Raw genomic sequence first — 23,029 nt, forward strand, 5'->3', positions numbered from 1 at the left:
AATTAGCTTTTACATAGTTTAAATTTCAAATTTTTGGCTAAATCTTGAATAAGAACACAAAATTGGAAACAAGAACAAAACAAAGTTTATTTATTATAATTAGAGTCACCTGGGGGTAACTAGTCTAAACAGACAGCATTATTTTATTGAGGTAGTAAAAATTGTTCTAATAATAGTAATATCAAACAAAAAGGTAGACCACAGATATTGTCTGTTATATTTACACATTTTAACATCTTTGTATACATATCAAGAAGCTGGTGTATTGCAATGGTGACACCATATCACCAATATAAGGTGACTGGTGGTCACCATTTACTAGAGGCAGTACCGTCAGAAGGCGGGGGTGCTATCCACACCATGTGACATGATTTTGGGGTGACAACAAATTGATAAAAAGTACAATTTAATGTCTAAACAATTTTTATCAAATGAAATAATAAAATAGTAGAGGCGAGAGGTGACACTAAACTAAAAACTAAACAATGGTGTTTGGGGGGGGGGGTGACTCCAGACTTTGTGACACCACTGATGACAAGGTGTTCCCACTAAAAAGGTTTGTGTACATTTTGTAACAGTAAATAGGACATTTTCTATCCACTCTACAAAACGCTATAACATTTCAAAAGATAACTGCTCTAGTATAATATAACATTTCAAAAGATAACAGCTCTAATATAGTATAACTTTGAAAAAATAACTGCTCTAATAATGTATAACATTTCAAAAGACCCTATAATATAACATTTCTTGGACATCCTCCCCCCACCCTTCGTGAAGAGCCCAGCACTGAGAAAAATGTAGTGATATTAATAACATAGGCAGCACGTCATATTACTAATTTGTTATTAGGCAACAACAAGCTGCATCACAACTACTAGGAAATCAAATCTTACACTGTATTACAAGGGAAAACATTTTTAAGCCAGGGTGTCAAATTAGTCACAATACCAAAAATAGCAGCTTAGAAAACACAATAATTTAACAAATTAAAGGCTTTTCTATTTTTGATGTTGCTCTGTTGTCAATACCACCCTAACCCCTCCCCCGCGTTACATAATATATATAAAAAAATAAAATCCCTTCGTGTTATATGATACGTGCACGATTCCTAAGCAATATATCATATTTTGCTGCATTATGAAATCTTGACATGTTTAAAATTCAATGGACATAACCTAATTAAAACTTGATTAACACGTCAACTCGGCTGCGCGAAGATCTCAATACAAACCGCATTGAACTGCACGGAGACCAGAGAAAAAAACAAACCCAGCGGCAATAACAATAGGACCAAGTCCCGGAGACATTCTCTCCCCTTATTTCTACTCCATTCAACAGGACTGAACGATTGGAGGTCGTGACCTCATTCTGTAGGTTCGTCACGTTACACTGAGGAATTTCAAGGGCTTTGGTAAGGGGGGGGGAGGGAGAGGAGGTTTGAGGCATTAACAGGTGGACATTCTATACTAGCCCATTTCTCTCCCGCTGACACAGGAGGGGGGGGGGGGGTTTGGATTGAAACACGGCTTACACAGGTTGAGGCGAGGGAAACTTCATTGTTTGGCTCGAGGATTTATTGAGTCGGTCCGTGTTTGTTCTGACATTAGACAACGCTAGCCTTCACAACACTCCACACGTTAGACCCCACCACACTACACACGCTAGCTCTCACAAAACTAGACACGCTAGACCTCACAAAACTAGACACGCTAGCCCTCACAAAACTACACGCTAGACCTCACAAAACTAGACACGCTAGCCCTCACAAAACTACACGCTAGACCTCTCGGGGCGTTCCTCTGCTAACCTGAAAGTCTCGAGTTCGGATCCTGGGCTTAAGTCTGTAGAACATCCCTGAGTCCACCCAGTCCTAATGGGTACCTGTCTCACGTTAGGGAAAGTAAAGCCTCGTGTGCATAGTGCTGACCACACCATCCCTTTAAATACGGAGATGTCTGCAGTAGGTGACCTGTGTAAGATCATCTGCCCTGTATCTCGTACTATCAGTTGACGATTAGGTAGATGATTGCTGGGTTAGGACATATTTATTTATCAGAAAAAGATTTCAACCTCAAAGAAACAAAAACCCATGTAACACACAGCATAGAATATAATATGGATAAATGCAAAACAGGTGGCCGCTAAATGGTCAACAATTAATTAGTATACACAACTAACATCTAAATGGCTAACAAGGGGAATTAATTACTGTACAAAGTTAACATCGTCAATTAAATGTGGTGTGATTCATGTTGGAGAGTTCACAAATGAAAAGGTCACGTGCCTTTGTTTACATTCTTCTAGCTTGGACCACAAATAATTGGACGTTATTAACGTAAACACTGCCCAGCTTGGTAGCTTCTGTGTGTTGCCCTGTGCTTCCTGTTGACATGTTTGCCATTCATTAACACGGATAAACAACACACAAATTCTTCACACATCGATTGATGTCATTTTAAGGAATGTTCTAGAAAAAAAAATGGTCTTCTAAAACAAAGATGGAACCCTGAGCAGTTCTGCTAAACACAGAATCAACAAAACAAGCAGACTACAAGCAGTCAAGTATTCTGCGCAGTTCAACACTGTCCGCCATTAAATAACAATCTCCAAGCTAAGGTCACTTTCCGACTCAGACGGGGTGAAGCAGTCGATACTAGAATTAAGAATTTCCGGCGGAAGTGCGCTGTCTTCTGATTCACTACACACATACTTGGTGTCACGTGTATGTGCATAGACATACATGTCAGATTTGATATGGCTGTTGTCTAAAATAAATATCTGGCCGCCCTGCTGTTGGGTATGTTTGGAATGTTTTATCTGGCCAGTCTGCCAAATGTTCTCGTAAACAACGTCCGTCAACTTCCCTGGGATATCTGGTGTCGTCTGCTGACCCAGGGCATCAGTGTTCGTGTCCTGACGACTGACAACATGTGCTTTACTCTGCAGCAATTCCAGAGTTGGCAGTTTGGCCGTGAGTACTTCAGAGCAGTGTGAGATGTGTTGGCTAGCAGTCTGGAGACCAGCTTTGTCAACTGCCTTATCCGGGGTTTGGTTGAGGGTTTCTTCACTTTGCGTTTTTCTTGCGGGCTTTGCTAAACCATGTATAGGGTTCGTTGAACCTTGTATAGGGTTTGTTGAACCTTGTATAAGGCTCGTTGTGCCGTGAACAGGGTTCATTGTGCCGTGAACAGGGTTCATTGAGCCGTGTACAGGGTTCGATGAAACGTGTACAGGAGACATTGAACCTTTCATTTTCCTGTTGATTTTAGTTGCCCCGCCGGGCTTGTCTTTAAGCTGTTGGTTTTGTTGGGCTGGAGTGTCACCATGTTCACGCTGTACATTAATAGGAGGTAGATGAGTGGTAATACTGTCAGTCATACCAGCAGCCATACTGCCAGCCATACCAGCAGCCATACTGCCAGCCATACTGTCGTTTTTCTTCTGTAGCTTTGAGGTAGTTGTCTTGTGATGTGGAGGGTCGTGCCGTTTCGCGGAACGGCTTTTTTTAGTTTTTGGACCATGGCTGGGGTCTGAAGCGGGCGAAGACATGTTGTGTCTGCTTCCGGGTACATCAAGCGAGACTCCGGAATCTTCGTTTCCGATACCCGATAAATCCTCGAGGTTGGAGCGGTGTATTTGTTGACAGGGTGGATGATGGTGCAGTTTTTTATGACGTATTTCTCTGAGGTGGGATGGTAATTCCTGATCGTCTTCGACAGATTCAGGCACCGTTGTGATAGACCTGATGATGGAGGACACTTCAGAACCGTCACAACACTGACAGCACTCGCCCGCGGTCTCGCCATCTCCAGCCCACTTGCCGGTCCTTGCCGTCAGGATCTGGGGCAGCTCTGCTGACCGGTCGGTGCTGTAACCGTCAGAGTACCAGCGGTGTTCGGCGCTCCTTTGAGACAAGATTTTCCTGTGCGGCAGATCCTTGAAGGATGTTTTATGTGCTGGTTTAGGGTTTTCTCCTGAGTGGTAGCCTCGACAACTGGTACCTACAGACGAGCGCTCGTCGTCTGCAGCGTTGAAGGTCTCAAGACTGCAGGTCAGGAGCTGGTTAGCGAAGTTGGAGTCACCGCTGGGTAGCCACACCGGTCTCTTGGAAGAATGGTCATCTTCAGACCGGTCAAGCTCAGTTCTGATTGAGCTTAGTTCTGACTCGGAAGTGTTCGGCTGACCTGTTGTTTTCCCTTTGCCTCGTTTTCGCGACTTGTCGTGTGATGTAGCGTCAGTGTTGCTGATGGAGGAAGAGCTCACGTCGTTCTTGTCGAGATGGTTGCTGAGCCTTTCGTCGCTGCAGGACGCCAGCTTCTGCTGTAGCCGAGCCTGCAGGGAACTAGCTGTGGCTGTGGAGTTTCGCTCCGAGTCCAACAGCGAGCCGCCGAAGGAATGTTTACAAAACGGGCCGCAGTAGTCCGTATGGTGGCACTGCTGGACCAGACCATCGTTTGCTGCGGAGCTGACCAGAGACGGGGGATGATGTGTGGAGTTCCCCATCTTACAGGCCAGGCAGTTTTCGTTCCTGCATCTGTTTTCTGGCGAGTCTTTGTCAGAGGTCAAGTGGAAAAACTTGTAGTAAACGATCATCGATACAACGGACATGACAAAGACAAAGGCAGCGACATAGAGGAAGGGGCAGTTGTTGGAGAACTCTCGAGAGTTGGACTGTATGAGCCAGACGGCTAGCAGTGTCGCATTCTCCAGGAACATGATGACGTAGTAGAACGTGTATCTAAACACCGTGTTCTCTGGACACGTGTTGATGAACGCGAAGATGTACGTGTAAGATGTAATGAGGGAGTAGAGGAATTTCTGCGCAGGTCTCTGCGATCTCAAGGTCGACGACCCCATAACAGGAATGCACACGCAGACAAGCATGGCCGCCCAGTGCAGGCCGAGTACAAGGAAAACCCAGTGAGTGTAAATAGATGCGAACAGTCCGAGTGATATCATACGGGTCAAGATTTCTCCGCCTCGCCACAGAAGCTTCAGCAGCGTACCTGGCCAAGCGACTAGCGCAAGGTCAAGGCCGTGGTCTGGAACACATTTCCTGAAGGTGGACAGCGCCCAGGTGATGGAGATGAGCAGCGTGACCTCTGACACGTACGCTGCCCACAGCCACCAGACATCGAAGGCATCACGGAGCAGCAGGTAGATCTGTGCCAGGAAGACCGTGCAGCCGGTCGTCACGGCGTAGGACGCTCGCAGAATCAGCAGCTCCACCACTTCCGCTCTCTTGGACGGTATCGGCGCCTCCTGCAGCACGGCAAAGTGCCGGCTGATGAACCCGAGCTGCAGCACGTGCAGGACTGCAGTCATCGTGACCTCGTATGACGTGGACGTCTCGCCTTTCCTCCTGAGCAGCATGACGGCCGAGACCAGCTGGACGGCCACCAGGGGGATGATGACCAGCCCAGCTGTGACGCTGAACCAGGGCGCCTTGAGGTCCCCCTGCTGGAACAACGTGTGGCAGAACAGCCCACACGCCGCCAGCTCCATCAGATGGCTGATCAGCGACACCACTACAAACACCACAAAACGCGGCGACAACTGCGATGACGTCATCTCACGATTAATTTTTTTTTTACGCTGACATCCAGCACAGGATCTTCCCGATTACCCACACCAGCGGAAAGATCCGAACCGATTGATCCCAGGGGCCATCCCTCTGACCTCCCATGTAACGCATTACCCTAAGCATGATTGACAGTTACATCATGGGCGTTTAACAACAGGTTCCGCTCCAGCGGTTTGACCCCCCGTCCTCTGTCCTCATTGTGTAGGAGATCCAGGCCTAACAAAGACTTTTGTTTCGTGTCCTGCCCAGTGTCGGGGATATTTCCATACAACCAGTGAATAAGATGAATCGGGAGATAATCTTTATTCGTCAGGGTGAATTGACTGCATTCACGATCACACCGCAGCAATATCCGGGCTTGGTTTTAGGGCTGTAGATGCTTCACCCCCCTGAATGCTGGGGTAGCTCAAGCAGCTAGTCAACCTCTAGCTCCTTTGTTAAAAGTCAGGATCATAAATTAGATCCAGTAGAGACAGTATCCCTGGGCCACTTGACGTGTACAAAGATAGGTTTGTTCACGTGACCTGCTACAGTGCTACGTTTGTTCCAAGTTTTTAAAAAATTCTCTCCCTGAATCTCGTTCACAACGAAGGCCAAGGCCGCGAATACTAGTGTGTGTTGCAGCTGAGCGTGTCGTGTGTTGCTTGATGCGGTGTGCCGTGTCATGTGTTGGTTGATGCGGTGTGCCGAAGCTTGAATGGGACGTCAGGTAGCGATAGATGACAGGCGATGGTGTTGTGGCGTCGTCGGGATTGAAGGCTTTCTCTGTCTACATTGGGGGAGGGGGGGGGGGGAGGCTGTGGAGAAAAAAAATTAACTTTATCGTACTGGTGGAAAATCCAAAATGAATGGACAACAACGAGTTTGACTAAATGGTCTTTGTAATAATTGTTGACGTGAATACAAAACGTGTATTTGTTACGTTTGCATTTACAACAGCCGTGATAACAAAACAAATTTAAACCTGAATTTTTTAATAGAAATTTTATACTCTAAGAATCAATGTTATAAAAATTGCTAATCCAGAAAACTGGAAAAACATTTTTTTTGCGTTTAATGGTACAATTTCATGTATTTTCATCAGGTTTGAATTAGAACCTGAAGTTTTACTATCGTAGTGTAAACATTTATTAGCTTCGGTCGCGGTGAATTTTGGATATTTAGTTTCTGACTCCATGTCATGTTACTCACAGTTTTTTTGTTGTGGTTCTTGGGGTGGGAAGTGTGGGGTTGAGTGAATGTTGCTGTGTCACATAGTGTGGCCCTACATTGACGCGAACAGTCTTGTAATGGTACAAGTGTCACATATAGTGTAGCCCTATACTGTGATGGTACCAGTGTCACATATAGTGTAGCCCTATACTGTGATGGTAGGAGTGTCACAAATGTAGCCCTATACTGTAGCCAACAGTCTTGTGATGGTACCAGTGTCACATATGTAGCCTTACACTGTAGCGAATAGTCCTCACAGAAATATTTCCACTAGTCCCCTACGGCTGTAAACATCTACCGAATCCATCAAAGGAGCGTTTCATTGAAGGGGACACATTTTTGTAAGACGTCACCCCAAATATCTCCAGCACAAAAACTTTAATAGTTTGACTGAATTGTCGCCCCTGTTCCAATAGGCTTCGTTTATTGCGTGTATCAAAGCGGCCACAGGTGTTAAGCTTTACTCGAAACTTCGGATCTAAAAAACAGCATAAAAATTTCAAGTGCCTCTACTCCATTTCAACATTCTCCCGCCGCGGCTCGCATAGTTTGCGGTTTTAATGCGGCCCGGTGACCGTGCGGGTTAATATGAAGTCTATTGTCGGCGGTACGTGAGGAAAGACGAGTCTTTCACTGGCGTGACATTTGACCTCCTGCCTTGGACCCTGTCAGGCAGGCGTCGGCCTGCTGCTACACGACCTGACACAGGTAAGCCAGACTTACCTACCCTTGTTCGACAGGTCCCTGTCGGAGTTGTCAGCCCTTGATGGCAGACGGAAAGCTCCGGGGGGTGGGGATGGGGGAGAGGGGTGTCAAATATTCTGGAGAAAGTTGGCGAAGGAAGGGCGCAGTGTAAGGATAGCACCTCGGCGGGGATGCGGGCTGGTTTCAGCTTTTACCTGGGGCAGGTGGGGAGGGCCTACATTTTCCTGCTTACATTATTAAGGTAATATTTACATGAGAAATTTATGACGTGAATATTTACACGATGGAATTATGACGTTCTTATTTACTTGGCAAGGTTATGACGTCATTATTTGCATCGTAAAATATGATGGCAGTATTTACATAGTAAATTGACGGGGTTAATATTTCCATTGAAAGCTGTGACGTCAGTGTTTGCGTGGCTGAGTGTTAAAAATGTGAAGTTACGATTAACTTGCAAAAAATAAAGAATTTTGGGCCGGTTATAAAGAATTTGGGCCGGAGAATTACCGTCAAAGTTGGCAAGTAAGTCAATATTTACAAACAGGAACCGAAAATTACCAACTCTACATTTACTGGGTAAAATTATATATATTTTTTTACTTGTAAAATTATAATTCAACATTTTTCTAGGCTAATAGGGGCCCATATATACATTAGTAAGTTTAGCCATGGTTTAATCAAGTCTCATCTTTGTTAAGAGTTCAAACTTGTCGTTGAAATTTGTATTTAAGCAAGCTGAAGGCTTGAATCTGTTATTAAAAGCTGTCGAAGATCCTGACAAGTTTCATCTGAGCATCGTTTGCTGATCACACAAACAGCTGGACAGACACACTGATAACATCACAGCGATGTCCCAGTTACAACATTGTGGTTGAAATGTCGGGAGAAAGTCTTGGATTTCTCAGCTACTCCGGTAGGAACCAGCAATTGCAAGGAAGTGTCGTTGCTGGCTTAGAGATTACAAGAAACCAATTACAGACAATTAGCAATTAGTGCCAATTAGCTATGACATGATTAGGGGCTATCGTTGTCTTTTTGTAATCCCCAGCGTGGGGTCTGACTTGGGCGTGGCGAGACAGATAATTTGAACATCTAGCCTAGAGTTGGGCGTGGCGAGACAGATAATTTGAACATCTAGCCTAGAGTTGGGCGTGGCGAGACAGATAATTTGAACATCTAGCCTAGAGTTGGGCGTGGCGAGACAGATAATTTGCACATCTAGCCTAGAGTTGGGCGTGGCGAGACAGATAATTTGAACATCTAGCCTAGAGTTGGGCGTGGCGAGACAGATAATTTGAACATCTAGCCTAGAGTTGGGCGTGGCGAGACAGATAATTTGAACATCTAGCCTAGAGTTGGGCGTGGCGAGACAGATAATTTGAACATCTAGCCTAGAGTTGGGCGTGGCGAGACAGATAATTTGAACATCTAGCCTAGAGTTGGGCGTGGCGAGACAGATAATTTGAACATCTAGCCTAGAGTTGGGCGTGGCGAGACAGATAATTTGAACATCTAGCCTAGAGTTGGGCGTGGCGAGACAGATAATTTGAACATCTAGCCTAGAGTTGGGCGTGGCGAGACAGATAATTTGAACATCTAGCCTAGAGTTGGGCGTGGCGAGACAGATAATTTGAACATCTAGCCTAGAGTTGGGCGTGGCGAGACAGATAATTTGAACATCTAGCCTAGAGTTGGGCGTGGCGAGACAGATAATTTGAACATCTAGCCTAGAGTTGGGCGTGGCGAGACAGATAATTTGAACATCTAGCCTAGAGTTGGGCGTGGCGAGACAGATAATTTGAACATCTAGCCTAGAGTTGGGCGTGGCGAGACAGATAATTTGAACATCTAGCCTAGAGTTGGGCGTGGCGAGACAGATAATTTGAACATCTAGCCTAGAGTTGGGCGTGGCGAGACAGATAATTTGAACATCTAGCCTAGAGTTGGGCGTGGCGAGACAGATAATTTGAACATCTAGCCTAGAGTTGGGCGTGGCGAGACAGATAATTTGAACATCTAGCCTAGAGTTGGGCGTGGCGAGACAGATAATTTGAACATCTAGCCTAGAGTTGGGCGTGGCGAGACAGATAATTTGAACATCTAGCCTAGAGTTGGGCGTGGCGAGACAGATAATTTGAACATCTAGCCTAGAGTTGGGCGTGGCGAGACAGATAATTTGCACATCTAGCCTAGAGTTGGGCGTGGCGAGACAGATAATTTGAACATCTAGCCTAGAGTTGGGCGTGGCGAGACAGATAATTTGAACATCTAGCCTAGAGTTGGGCGTGGCGAGACAGATAATTTGAACATCTAGCCTAGAGTTGGGCGTGGCGAGACAGATAATTTGAACATCTAGCCTAGAGTTGGGCGTGGCGAGACAGATAATTTGAACATCTAGCCTAGAGTTGGGCGTGGCGAGACAGATAATTTGAACATCTAGCCTAGAGTTGGGCGTGGCGAGACAGATAATTTGAACATCTAGCCTAGAGTTGGGCGTGGCGAGACAGATAATTTGAACATCTAGTCTAGAGTTGGGCGTGGCGAGACGGATAATTTGAACATCTAGCCTAGAGTTGGGCGTGGCGAGACAGATAATTTGAACATCTAGCCTAGAGTTGGGCGTGGCGAGACAGATAATTTGAACATCTAGCCTAGAGTTGGGCGTGGCGAGACAGATAATTTGAACATCTAGCCTAGAGTTGGGCGTGGCGAGACAGATAATTTGAACATCTAGCCTAGAGTTGGGCGTGGCGAGACAGATAATTTGAACATCTAGCCTAGAGTTGGGCGTGGCGAGACAGATAATTTGAACATCTAGCCTAGAGTTGGGCGTGGCGAGACAGATAATTTGAACATCTAGCCTAGAGTTGGGCGTGGCGAGACAGATAATTTGAACATCTAGCCTAGAGTTGGGCGTGGCGAGACAGATAATTTGAACATCTAGCCTAGAGTTGGGCGTGGCGAGACAGATAATTTGAACATCTAGCCTAGAGTTGGGCGTGGCGAGACAGATAATTTGAACATCTAGCCTAGAGTTGGGCGTGGCGAGACAGATAATTTGAACATCTAGCCTAGAGTTGGGCGTGGCGAGACAGATAATTTGAACATCTAGCCTAGAGTTGGGCGTGGCGAGACAGATAATTTGAACATCTAGCCTAGAGTTGGGCGTGGCGAGACAGATAATTTGAACATCTAGCCTAGAGTTGGGCGTGGCGAGACAGATAATTTGAACATCTAGCCTAGAGTTGGGCGTGGCGAGACAGATAATTTGAACATCTAGCCTAGAGTTGGTCTCGGTGAGTGTTAAAGGCAGTCAAGGCCTAGGCGCTTAGAGTATTTAAGATGGGCGTCGTTTTCTGCAAGGTCAGTTTTGTCAGTGGGTGGGTAATTAAACACTTTATCAAATTATCACAAACTAATTACCGAAACGTCTATGGGCGGTGGTGTTTAAAGACTATGCTGATATACCTTATACAATAAATACTCTCAGTTTTTCTTGGAGTTGGAGTGAAATACCATTGTATCTACCACAATACACTTACTGTTCATTGAGTGAAATTCAACTTTTACTGCAATACACATAGTTTCCCAAGTGAGTGAATTCAACCTTGTCTGCTACAATACACCCATCATTTCATTGAATGAAATTCAACTTTGTCACCTTAGTCTAGCAGGTGAAGAGTAAGAGCAAACACCTAACCAGTTAAACAAACAACATGATTTGATTAAACGAATAACTTGATTTGATTAAACAAACAACTTGATTTGATTAAACAAACAACTTGATTTGATTAAACAAACAACATGATTTGATTAAACAAACAACTTGATTTGATTAAACAAACAACTTGATTTGATTAAACAAACAACTTGATTGGAAGAGACAACCATCCGACGATTACATACTAGACTCACTCATTGGAGTGATACAAAAATTGTCAATTAAAACAACATCATTTCATTCGTTTCTTTTTTGTCCCTTCACTAACTCGGTGTTGCATGTCAAAACTTTAAGAAACCAAAAAGCTTTAAGAAACTAAAAACTTCAAGAAACTAAAAACTTCAAGAAACTAAAAACTTCAAGAAACTAAAAACTTTTAGACACAAAAACTTTAAGAAACTAAAATCTTGAAGAAACGAAAAGACCCCACTAACCACATCAGTCCTCCCACTATCGGTCACACGAGCTAAGAAAAGTCCCGTTAATTTGGCCATGTAATCCGACGAAGGAGAGCGACGAGTTTTCTCAGAGTTCGAGCTGGAAGACCTACTATAAAATACCGAAATCCTTTAAGCCGGGGAATATTAGCATAATCTACTTGGACTACGTAGGCGTGTGTGTGTATGGGGGGGGGGGGTTAAAGGGGAGGATTGAGGCGTAAGTTGGTAGCGCCATCGGCGTATACGTCTTGTTGTATGTACAAATAAAACAATGGCTGTCCCGTGTTCAGCATAATTTATTTTACGGAGAACGGAGCTGGATTTGGTATAAAGCAAATGTATTTTGGGCTTTCTTTGATGGGGATTTGAGGCAAAACCTTTCAGTTTTTACAATTCGTTGTCGTTTTTTGGATTAAAGTTGGGTGGATCGAATAAAGTTGGGTGAATCGAATAAAGTTGGGTGGATCAGGTGAGAGGGTGGATCCATTTGTTATGGGTGGATGTAAGCGTGGACTAAGGCGGATCGAGTGGAGATGGGTGGATCAAGCGAGATGGGTGGAGTGTGATGACACACTGTTAAACAAAACATAAATGGTCATGGCACGACCCCTTAGGCACAATAAAACAATCAAGATAGATTGTAGACCCCTATATAATCTCACTCACTGCACCAGCGGTGATGTGTCCATCACATCCTTGACCCTTAAGGATCGTTCACATCATTGACCCTTAAGTCTCAAGCACCTCTCATTGACAGCAGATTACGATCCTGGTTAAACCGACAGTTGAGATGTTACCCACATTTTGACCACACAAAGATAAGAACTCCACTAACAACTGTTGTGCAAGGCAGTTACATCACTAGGCTGTGAGAGTAACGGTGTCACACATAGATTAGCCGTATACTGTTAGGGTACCAGTCTCACAGTGTAGCCGAGCCCCACAATGAGGGTAGCAGTGTCAAATAGTGTAGCCCTATACTGTAGCCAACAGTCTTGTGAATACTTGTGATAGTAGCAGTGTCACATGTAGTCTAGTCGCGAGGGGCACATTCACACTAAGACATTGCCTGCTCAATTTACTGAATCACACTCAGACCTTGCCTGCCCAATTTACTGAATCACACTTAGACATTGCCTGCCCAATTTACTGAATCACACTCAGACATTGCCTGCTCAATTTACTGAATCACACTTAGACATTGCCTGCCCAATTTACTGAATCACACTAAGACATTGCCTGCTCAATTTACTGAATCACACTCAGACCTTGCCTGCCCAATTTACTGAATCACACTTAGACATTGCCTGCTCAATTTACTGAATCACACTCAGACCTTGCCTGCCCAATTTACTGAATCACACTTAGACATTGCCTGCTCAATTTACTGAATCACACTCAGACCTTGCCTGCTCAATTTACTGAATCACACTAAGACATTGCCTGCTCAATTTACTGAATCACACTAAGACATTGCCTGCTCAATTTACTGAATCACACTCAGACCTTGCCTGCTCAATTTACTGAATCACACTCAGACCTTGCCTGCTCAATTTACTGAATCACACTAAGACATTGCCTGCTCAATTTACTGAATCACACTCAGACCTTGCCTGCTCAATTTACTGAATCACACTAAGACATTGCCTGCCCAATTTACTGAATCACACTAAGACATTGCCTGCCCAATTTACTGAATCACACTAAGACATTGCCTGCCCAATTTACCGAATCACACTCAGACCTTGCCTGCTCAATTTACTGAATCACACTAAGACATTGCCTGCTCAATTTACTGAATCACACTAAGACATTGCCTGCTCAATTTACTGAATCACACTAAGACATTGCCTGCTCAATTTACTGAATCACACTAAGACATTGCCTGCCCAATTTACTGAATCACACTAAGACATTGCCTGCCCAATTTAATGAATCACACTAAGACATTGCCTGCTCAATTTACTGAATCACACTAAGACATTGCCTGCCCAATTTATTGAGCAACTCATTTCTTTTGGCCCCGTTAACGAACAGCTGATTAGATATAATTATTTGTATTAGTACAGATTATCGCCAACCTTTAAAGGCAATGAGTTGCGGTAGACAGTCCAAAAGTAAATAATTTAAAAGATAAACGGTACAATGTAGCAATCCGTAAAATATGTGGGGGTAAGGGGGGAGGAGGAGGGTAGTTACAGTTAAGACCGCGGGTGACATTTGATCTTATGACGCCACAGGGGTACGTATTGAGTGATGACGTACCGTATGTTGGTTGTGCCGTGTCTGTCATGCTAGATCAACCAAGCGAGAATGTAAACAAACATGTCCGTCATTTCAAGTGGGATGAAGTTCCCACGGGGTGTTGATCACGTGATGTATGACGTCACGAGGTGCTGATTTGGTCTTTAAATCTGACTTTAACATTTAAAGGAATGAAAAGATGATGTTTACGTTAATGTTCTAGTGATTATCATATATTAGGTCATAGTTCGACCACTCACCCAATTTTGTAACTGTTAAAAAAGAAGGTAATCCGATTTGAAATGAACAATGCAGTAAGCAATGTTTTATCTTAATTGTTACCTAATTAAAATGTCATTATACACCTTTTCTATAATTTATTACAAAGCATTAAAAAATCATCAAACGAATATTCTGATGGAAAACAATCAGCATTTGTTCCAATGAATGTTATAGTAAAAATTGGTATTTTTTCGTCAAATGGAATGTTCCATCATATACCTAATAAAATTATCATCCTTTGTTGGTCTCAAAGAAAGTTTTAATTTTTAAAAAAATCAGCTTTTGTTTGTCTCAATGGTGTTCTAATGAAATAAACCGGGAGTGATCTCCCCTAAACTTTCTCGAATATTCTTATATAAAACAACAGGGGATGGGAACTCGGGATATAGTTATGATTTTTAATCCATTTTAAATAGGCCTACATAAACTTTTAAAAATAAAATAGAATCTCATAGAAAAAAGTATTGCACACCAAGCGAACACCAAATAAAGATGTTCATAATGGTGCGCAATATTATTAGTACTTTATAAATTTAGATGCGTTTTTGAGAAATCGGAAATAGCGTAAATTAGTACTTCCCGTCAACGGAAATTACTCAAAATTTAACAGAAGGTAGAGAATTAGATCTTTTACTTACATGTGAAATTTCATTTATCTATCTGAAATAGTACTCAAGTTATAGGCTTTTGAAAAATTCAAAGTAGAAAAAGTACCACTTCCGGTTATCGGAAATCGCTCAAAAGTTGATACGGATCTACGATTTTGATAAAATACTTGTATATGAAATTTCATCAACCTAGCTGTAACGGTACTCAAGTAATCGTGTTTAAACACACACACACACAGACACACACACACACACACACAGACATACGGACAAGATTGCAAAATTATGTTTTTCCGTATCAGTGAGGTGTAAAATGTAGAGATTTGTAAAAATCTCGATTTTTTTTTGCACGATTACAATACTTTCTCTATACTACGTATATACGAGAAAGTAAAAATTCAGCCATTGTTCGTATCATGGAATGTTCTAATGAAAAAGTTCAGCATTTGTTGGTCTCAAGGAATGTTCTAATGAAAAAATTCAGCCTTTGTTGGTGTCAAGGAATGTTCTAATGAAAAAATTGAGCATTTGTTGGTCTAAATGGAATGTTCTAATGAAAAAATTCAGCCTTTGTTGGTCTCAAGGAATGTTCTAATAAAAAAATTCAGCCTTTGTTGGTGTCAAGGAATGTTCTAATGAAAAAATTGAGCATTTGTTGGTCTAAATGGAATGTTCTAATGAAAAAATTCAGCCTTTGTTGGTCTCAAGGAATGTTCTAATAAAAAAAATTCAGCCTTTGATGGTCTCTAGGAATGTTCTAATAAAAAAAATCAGCCTTTGATGGTCTCTAGGAATGTTCTAATGAAAAAATTCAGCCTTTGTTGGTCTCAAGGAATGTTCTAATAAAAAAAATTCAGCCTTTGATGGTCTCTAGGAATGTTCTAATGAAAAAATTCAGCCTTTGTTGGTCTCTAGGAATGTTCTAATAAAAAATTCAGCCTTTGTTGGTCTCAAGGAATGTTCTAATGAAAAAAATCAGCCTTTGTTGGTCTCTAGGAATGTTCTAATAAAAAATTCAGCTTTTGTTGGTCTCTAGGAATGTTCTAATAAAAAAAATCAGCCTTTGTTGGTCTCTAGGAATGTTCTAATAAAAAAAATCAGCCTTTGTTGGTCTCAAGGAATGTTCTAATGAAAAAAATCAGCCTTTGTTGGTCTCTAGGAATGTTCTAATAAAAAATTCAGCTTTTGTTGGTCTCTAGGAATGTTCTAATAAAAAAAATCAGCCTTTGTTGGTCTCTAGGAATGTTCTAATAAAAAAAATCAGCCTTTGTAGTCCACGAGGACCGTGTGAGAATGAAAGCACGGAACAAAAGCCGTCAATGAACGCGAGGGTTGTGCTTCAATGGGTAGGATCGGGGCAAAACGGAATGTTGGGTTCCGTGAGGGGGGGGGGGGGGCGTCAACGTTTTCTTGTGTGGGTGGAGAGGTCAAGGACAAAAAAAAAGAATGACGGGAATAAAAAAAGCGGCAGAAGAAATAACATCTTAATAGGAGACCATGGGATGCTGCACATTTCAGAGACACCTCACTGCATATCACGTGACACATAAGACACCTCACTGCATATCACGTGACACAAAAGACACCTCACTGCATATCACGTGACACAACTCACTGCATATCACGTGACACATAAGACACCTCACTGCATATCACGTGACACAAAAGACACCTCACTGCATATCACGTGACACATAAGACACCTCACTGCATATCACGTGACACAAAAGACACCTCACTGCATATCACGTGACACATAAGACACCTCACTGCATATCACGTGACACAAAAGACACCTCACTGCATATCACGTGACACATAAGACACCTCACTGCATATCACGTGACACAAAAGACACCTCACTGCATATCACGTGACACAAAAGACAACTCACTGCATATCACGTGACACAGCTCACTGCATATCACGCGACACAACAGAGACAGCTCACTACATATCACGTGACACAACTCCATACATATATGAGACCACAGTAACACTTATTTTTAGCATAACACATGCATACATTACTAAAAATAAGCCTCCTCCACCAATAATGCCAAAAAAAAAAATCCCAATAATGTTCTATATTGCTAAATGGGTAAAGGCTAAAAAGCGAGGATGAACGTAACACAACAGTAACACTTATTTTTAGTATAACACATGCGTACATTACTAAAAATAAACCTCCTCCATCAATTACGCCCAAAACAAAAATCACAATAACGGACTACATTGCTACATTGTTAAAGGCTAAAAATCGAGGATGAAAAACAAATTATTTTTTAAACATCACTTGTCACCTACAAGTTGTCAGATTTATGTAGTGGATAAAATTTGTATTGAGCGCTAAACCAATTAAAGAAAATTCAAAAATTTAACTGGGTCTTTTCAAAAACCTAACCTAACATTTAGATGTGGTCTGATAATTCATTCAAGTCCTATCTCCTCATCTCCCTTCGTCAATCACAACTTATCCGCTCGCGTATCACAACTTATCAGCCGGCGTATCAAAGCAAGATTTCAAAGCGTCAGCTAACTGCAGCGAGCAGTGTGAAGGCGGCCGTCACCTAGCTCTGCCGGCACTGTAATCAACTCCACGCCGTTACCAACCTCTGGTGCACTTACAGTCATTCACTGCTCATTGTGTCCTGCCATTAACTTCTGCAACTTCTGAAAGAAATCGGCGTCGTTGGCCACCACCTCACAGACAACTGCCATCCCGTCTTGTGAAGTGGAAACCGATACAACACATTGACCCGCGCCAACTCCGGTCATAAAATTTCTCATTTAAATCTCTAGAGCATGACGGAAAAGTTTTACATTACTGATACGCATTCGCCTTTTATGTGAGAATTACTTGTATATTCACACAGTAGTTTCACACATAAAACGAAAACAGCCATAAAATACATTTCTATCGTTGACATCTTGCATCAAAGTAGAGATCGTTAGGAAATTAAAAAAAAAAAACTTTTAGCGCTCCCTTCTCAGTCAAAAATAGTATATTTTGGATACGAAGATTGATTGACTTCTACCCCTATATCCCCACCGCCTCTCCCCCTTGACCTCCATAGGGCGCAGAGAGAGAGAGAGAGAGAGAGAGAAACTATGAAACCCTGTCATGTGAAATCCTCTTGTTCTCCCTACCTGAAGAGATACCGGTTTTATCTCAGCGAGGCTGTGAGATAATTGGTCAAGTATGTGACGCAAGATGAAACCATTTTTTTTTATGTTCAGCGGCCTAACGTGTAAACATTTTAAATGTGTATTGTATGTTCATTGGCAAGATTTTTAAGTTTAAATTTTCTATATCATTATTTGTTAGGATTTTACATTCTAGCAAATAATAAAAGCTCTATCCTAAGGACAATGACCACATTTTATAGGCCAAGTAAAGGATAAAACAGTTGATACTTTCTACATCCACATCAAAATCCAGGGCGAATTTAAACACAAATGCTCAACAGATTTGATGGCTAGCTTGGCTGTTTCCCTTAGGAAGTTGATCTCAAACTAAACATTAACAATATCAAAGTTATAAAACAAAATACATCTAAACAGGAAACTATTAAAATAACAACACTAGAGAAAGTCAAAGATTTCACATATTTAGGCAGTACTGTCAATTAGAAAAACTAAACATTAACAATATCAAAGTTATAAGGCAAAATACATCTAGACAGGAAACCATTAAAATAAACAACACTAGAGAAAGTAAAAGATTTCACATATTTAGGCAGCATTGTCAATTAGAAGCTGACTTCACCGCTGAAATTAAAACACGCATCTCTAAGGACAAACAAGCCTTTACAACCATGCAGAGAACAAGGTACTGGAAGAACAGATGATGATGGCTGCTTCCCGAGAACCAGACTGTTCTAACTCCATTTTTTCATTGTTTTCGAGACTATATACCATTGTGTTCTTAATCCATTAAGGCATCTTGGCAAAAAAAATCTCACCATTATCACACAACAGTTTAATTTCACCAAGAGCTTAATCCAAAAAGTAATAAAAGTCATTATTAAACAACAGTTTTATTTCAACAAGAGCTTAACACAAAAATTGATGAAAGCCAAAGCTTTAGAACCATGTTGTGAACATTTTAGAAATATATATATATATATACATATATACACACATATATATATATATATATATATATATATATATATATATATATATATATATATATATATATATATATATATATATATATATATATATATATATATATATATATATATATATATATATATATATATATATATATATATATATATATATATATATATATAAATTTTTTTACCGCCCCCCTCCCCCCAAACGAAATGAAATTTATATAATTTATATAGAAAATATATACTTTTAACAGTGTCCGCCCCCCCCCCCCCCCGAAGAAAGTCTACAGCCCCCCCCCCCCCCCCCCCTCCCCCGAGAAAAAAGTCTGGAAGAAACACTGGTCTTACGTGTGTTACGAAAAGGACATTTGATGGTAAGATAAAGTTCACATTAGAGAGGAAGCCAGCCATTGTAGGTTTACATCCGATCTAAAACAGACCGCTGGGGGAGGTTGTCTGGTAACATTAAACACACAATTACTTCCACCCAAGATCGGGCACGATAAATATTTTATGGTCAAAGTGGTTTCAAATGGTTTAGGTCCGTATCTGGGTGATAAAAAAATATTTCGGTTATTACTTTTTACACCTCGCTATGGGCTGGGAGATGACGTCATGTACTTGTACATACAGCAAGGTTGTATAAAGTTTATTGCACCGTGTTGTGGTGTATGTGGTTGTTATATGTTGGATTTAACGCCTGTTTGATGTCACGTTGTCATACATGTTTTTATAGTGTGTCACGAATGTGATCTTTATATGTTCGAGTTAAAGTAGAAATAATGTCACGTTTATGCTACCCCGTCACAAACGTCACAATGTGACACCGTGTTTATGGCGTGACAACGTGATTTGTCACCTCGGGTTCACAGCGTGTTTTCGTGAACAGTCACGTTTTAATCTGTGTCACTTTGATCTGTCACGTTTTCTCAGTGTAGCAACGTGATCTATCACCTCATGAACACAGGCAGTCTTCGTCTTAGTAGCGTGTCAACGTGACATGTTTGTTGGGGCATTCGCGTGATCTGTCACGCCATTGTTGTAAAGAAGCAGACGGCAGTTCGCACCGTGTACATTGATTGATCGACTAGAACAACAAATGCAAATCTATTTTCTCGGCGAATTCATTGATCGACTAGAACAACAAATACAAATCTATTTTCTCGGCGAATTCATTGACCTGCAGGCCAATAAGCTCTATTCTTGTTGTCAAGAAATTCAAATTCAATTTGCTGTTGACGGAGCGAAAACTTGGACTTTGAACTTTGTATTTCTTTACGTTGAGTAACACTGTAATCATGTTCAATAACAATACGGGGTAGGGGGGGGCAGAGATAAGGACAGTTAAAGGACAAATACTAAACACATATAGGGCAGTTAGAGGACAAATAGATGATAAATACAGGAGAGATAGAGGACAACTACAGGACGAAATAACTGTAGACAACAATTATTTAAAAAAAACAACCTTTCAAACTATGAAACTAAGCAAGAAAACAATCTCTTATTGCGTCTCCCATATTAAGTGAAATACAAGTACACTTGTTCTCTCGTATATTTTCTAAGCAATAAATAATACTAGATCTCTCTCGTATATTTTCTAAGCAATAAATAATACTAGATGCTAGTAATTATGTCCGAGACCCATTTAATTAAAATACTAGGCCTTTCAACTTGAATAATAGACCCACGAAACATTGTATCCATGTAATTAAAATACTAGACCCATTGTGCGAATATAATGCAATAATTGTAACGAATACTTTATTACTTCCCCTTTTTGTATAAAAAAAATTCAAAGATTTTGTCGATGTGCCATTGAGGGAATCCCATAATCCTCATAAAGCTACTTAATACCCTACACATGTCCCCCACATACCCCACCCCCCTCGGCGAAAAAAACCGGAGCTACGAGCGGGGGTCAAAGATATATGGCAAATATTAGCAAGTCTAATTTGTGGGGTTGGAGTGGTTGGTCGGGGACAGCTCGTCCTAGCTCGGTGATCTGATCGACTTCAGCCCGGGGGTAGGGTTAGTTTGTGGTCAGACTGGGGTTAGGGTTAGTTTGTGGGCAGACTGGGGTTAGGGTTAGTTTGTGGTCACGTGTGGACTGGGGTTAGGGTTAGTTTGTGGCGAGACTGGGGTTAGGGTTAGTTTGTGGCGAGACTGTGGTTAGGGTTAGTTTGTGGCGAGACTGGGGTTAGGGTTGGCTTGTGGCGAGACTGGGGTTAGGGTTGGCTTGTGGCCACGTGTGGACTGGGGTTAGGGTTAGTTTGTGGCAAGACTGGGGTTAGGGTTAGTTTGTGGCGAGACTGGGGTTAGGGTTGGCTTGTGGCGAGACTGGGGTTAGGGTTGGCTTGTGGCCACGTGTGGACTGGGGTTAGGGTTAGTTTGTGGCGAGACTGGGGTTAGGGTTGGCTTGTGGCCACGTGTGGACTGGGGTTAGGGTTAGGGTTAGTTTGTGGCGAGACTGGGGTAAGGGTTAGTTTGTGGCGAGACTGGGGTTAGGGTTAGTTTGTGGGCACGTGTTGACTGGGGTTAGCGTTAGTTTGTGGTCAGACTGGGGTTAGCGTTAGTTTGTGGTCACGTATTGACCCCCCCCCCCCCGAACGAAATGGAAATTTATATAGAAAATATATACTTTTATCATTGTTCGCTCCCCCGGAAAATTTGGTCCGCCCCCCCCCCCCCCCCCCCCCGGAAATATCAAGTGATCCACCTCCCCCTCCCCGGAGAAAAAAAGTCTGGTAAAAACACTGGTGGCCACGTATTGACTGGGGTTAATGTTAGTATGTTATAATTCTACTCTCAGAGGCCTGGGTTGAATTTAGTGTATGTGATGAGACACTACAAGACACCACCAACATCAGTATCGACACCAGCAAATTAAAGAAAACACCACCAACATTGGTGCAAACACCACCAACATTAGAGCAAACACCACCAACATTAGAGCAAACACCACCAACATTAGAGCAAACACCACCACCAACATTAGAGCAAACACCACCAACAGTGGAGCAAACACCACCACCAACAGTGGAGCAAACACCACCACCAACAGTGGAGCAAACACCACCAACAGTGGAGCAAACACCACCACCAACAGTGGAGCAAACACCACCAACAGTGGAGCAAACACCACCACCAACAGTTGAGCAAACACCACCAACATTAGAGTAAACACCACCAACAGTGGAGCAAACACCACCACCAACAGCGACCAACAGCGCAAAAAAATAAAACAGTCATAAAATCGGAGCAAAAAACAACCTTGTTGAGAAAGGTAAAAATTTAAAGTAGATGTCACATAGGATTACAGTTTCCCCATTGAGATATCGCTGACCTAGATATGTCAAGCGGGAAATAAATATATGACAGGACTGAATCAATTAAAGAGATTCAATTAAGTCGGGGCCCACGTGAAACATAACAAACAGGAAAGTAATTAACGACTAAGCAATCACACGATAGAATAACAAACTAATTAGCGTCCACGGTTATGTCAAGCCGAAGTCGGCAACGCAAGGGCCGCAACCGTAGCGTCGCGAGATTTGATGGCGATTACCTAAATGTGCCAACTGCAATTATGTCCCTTTGAATTGTCGTCCGGCTTTCAAAGGACGACGGCAGCATTGTGTGGTGTGTGTGGAATGTGGGGGTAAAGCGGCATTGTGTGATGTGTGTGGAATGTGGGGGTAAGGCAGCATTGTGTGGTGTGTGTGGAATGTGGGGGTAAGGCAGCAATTATTCTGTGGTTCGTTAGTCTGCTGATGTATAACAAAAATATTTTAAGGAAATGTCTGCCTGTTGTCTACGTAAATAATACAAGTTTTCTTAAATGGCATTTTTAATTGTAGCTAAAGATTTTTAAAATGTGCATTAAGTACCATAAACATTAAAAAAAAAACGCAATATGAACTCAGTAGCAATTAAAATTACCGTGGTTAATTAGCTACAATTGTGTGTTGTATAATTATCTTTTTCGTGTCATGGACGCAATTTAGATAATTTATAGTAAATATTTTAAAACAAATAAATAACTAACTATAGAAACAAATATCAAAGGGTATTAAAGAAGGTGAACCTTGTAATAAGTTACA

The 23,029-nt window shown here is 42.0% G+C and overlaps 1 protein-coding gene across 1 annotated transcript; it reads right to left on the reverse strand.

Annotated features, from left to right (window-relative positions):
• Positions 1-120: 120 nt before the first annotated feature.
• Positions 121-6,351, reverse strand: LOC131950703 (uncharacterized). The gene has a single exon (XM_059312929.1). It carries the CDS (start codon positions 5,572-5,574, stop codon positions 2,596-2,598), a length of 2,979 nt encoding a protein of 992 aa, XP_059168912.1. The 5' UTR covers positions 5,575-6,351; the 3' UTR covers positions 121-2,595.
• Positions 6,352-23,029: the final 16,678 nt, after the last annotated feature.

Source organism: Physella acuta, unplaced genomic scaffold, assembly GCF_028476545.2.
Source record: "Physella acuta isolate Inbredline_101_S28 unplaced genomic scaffold, ASM2847654v3 ptg000777l, whole genome shotgun sequence".
NCBI lineage: Eukaryota > Metazoa > Mollusca > Gastropoda > Physidae > Physella > Physella acuta.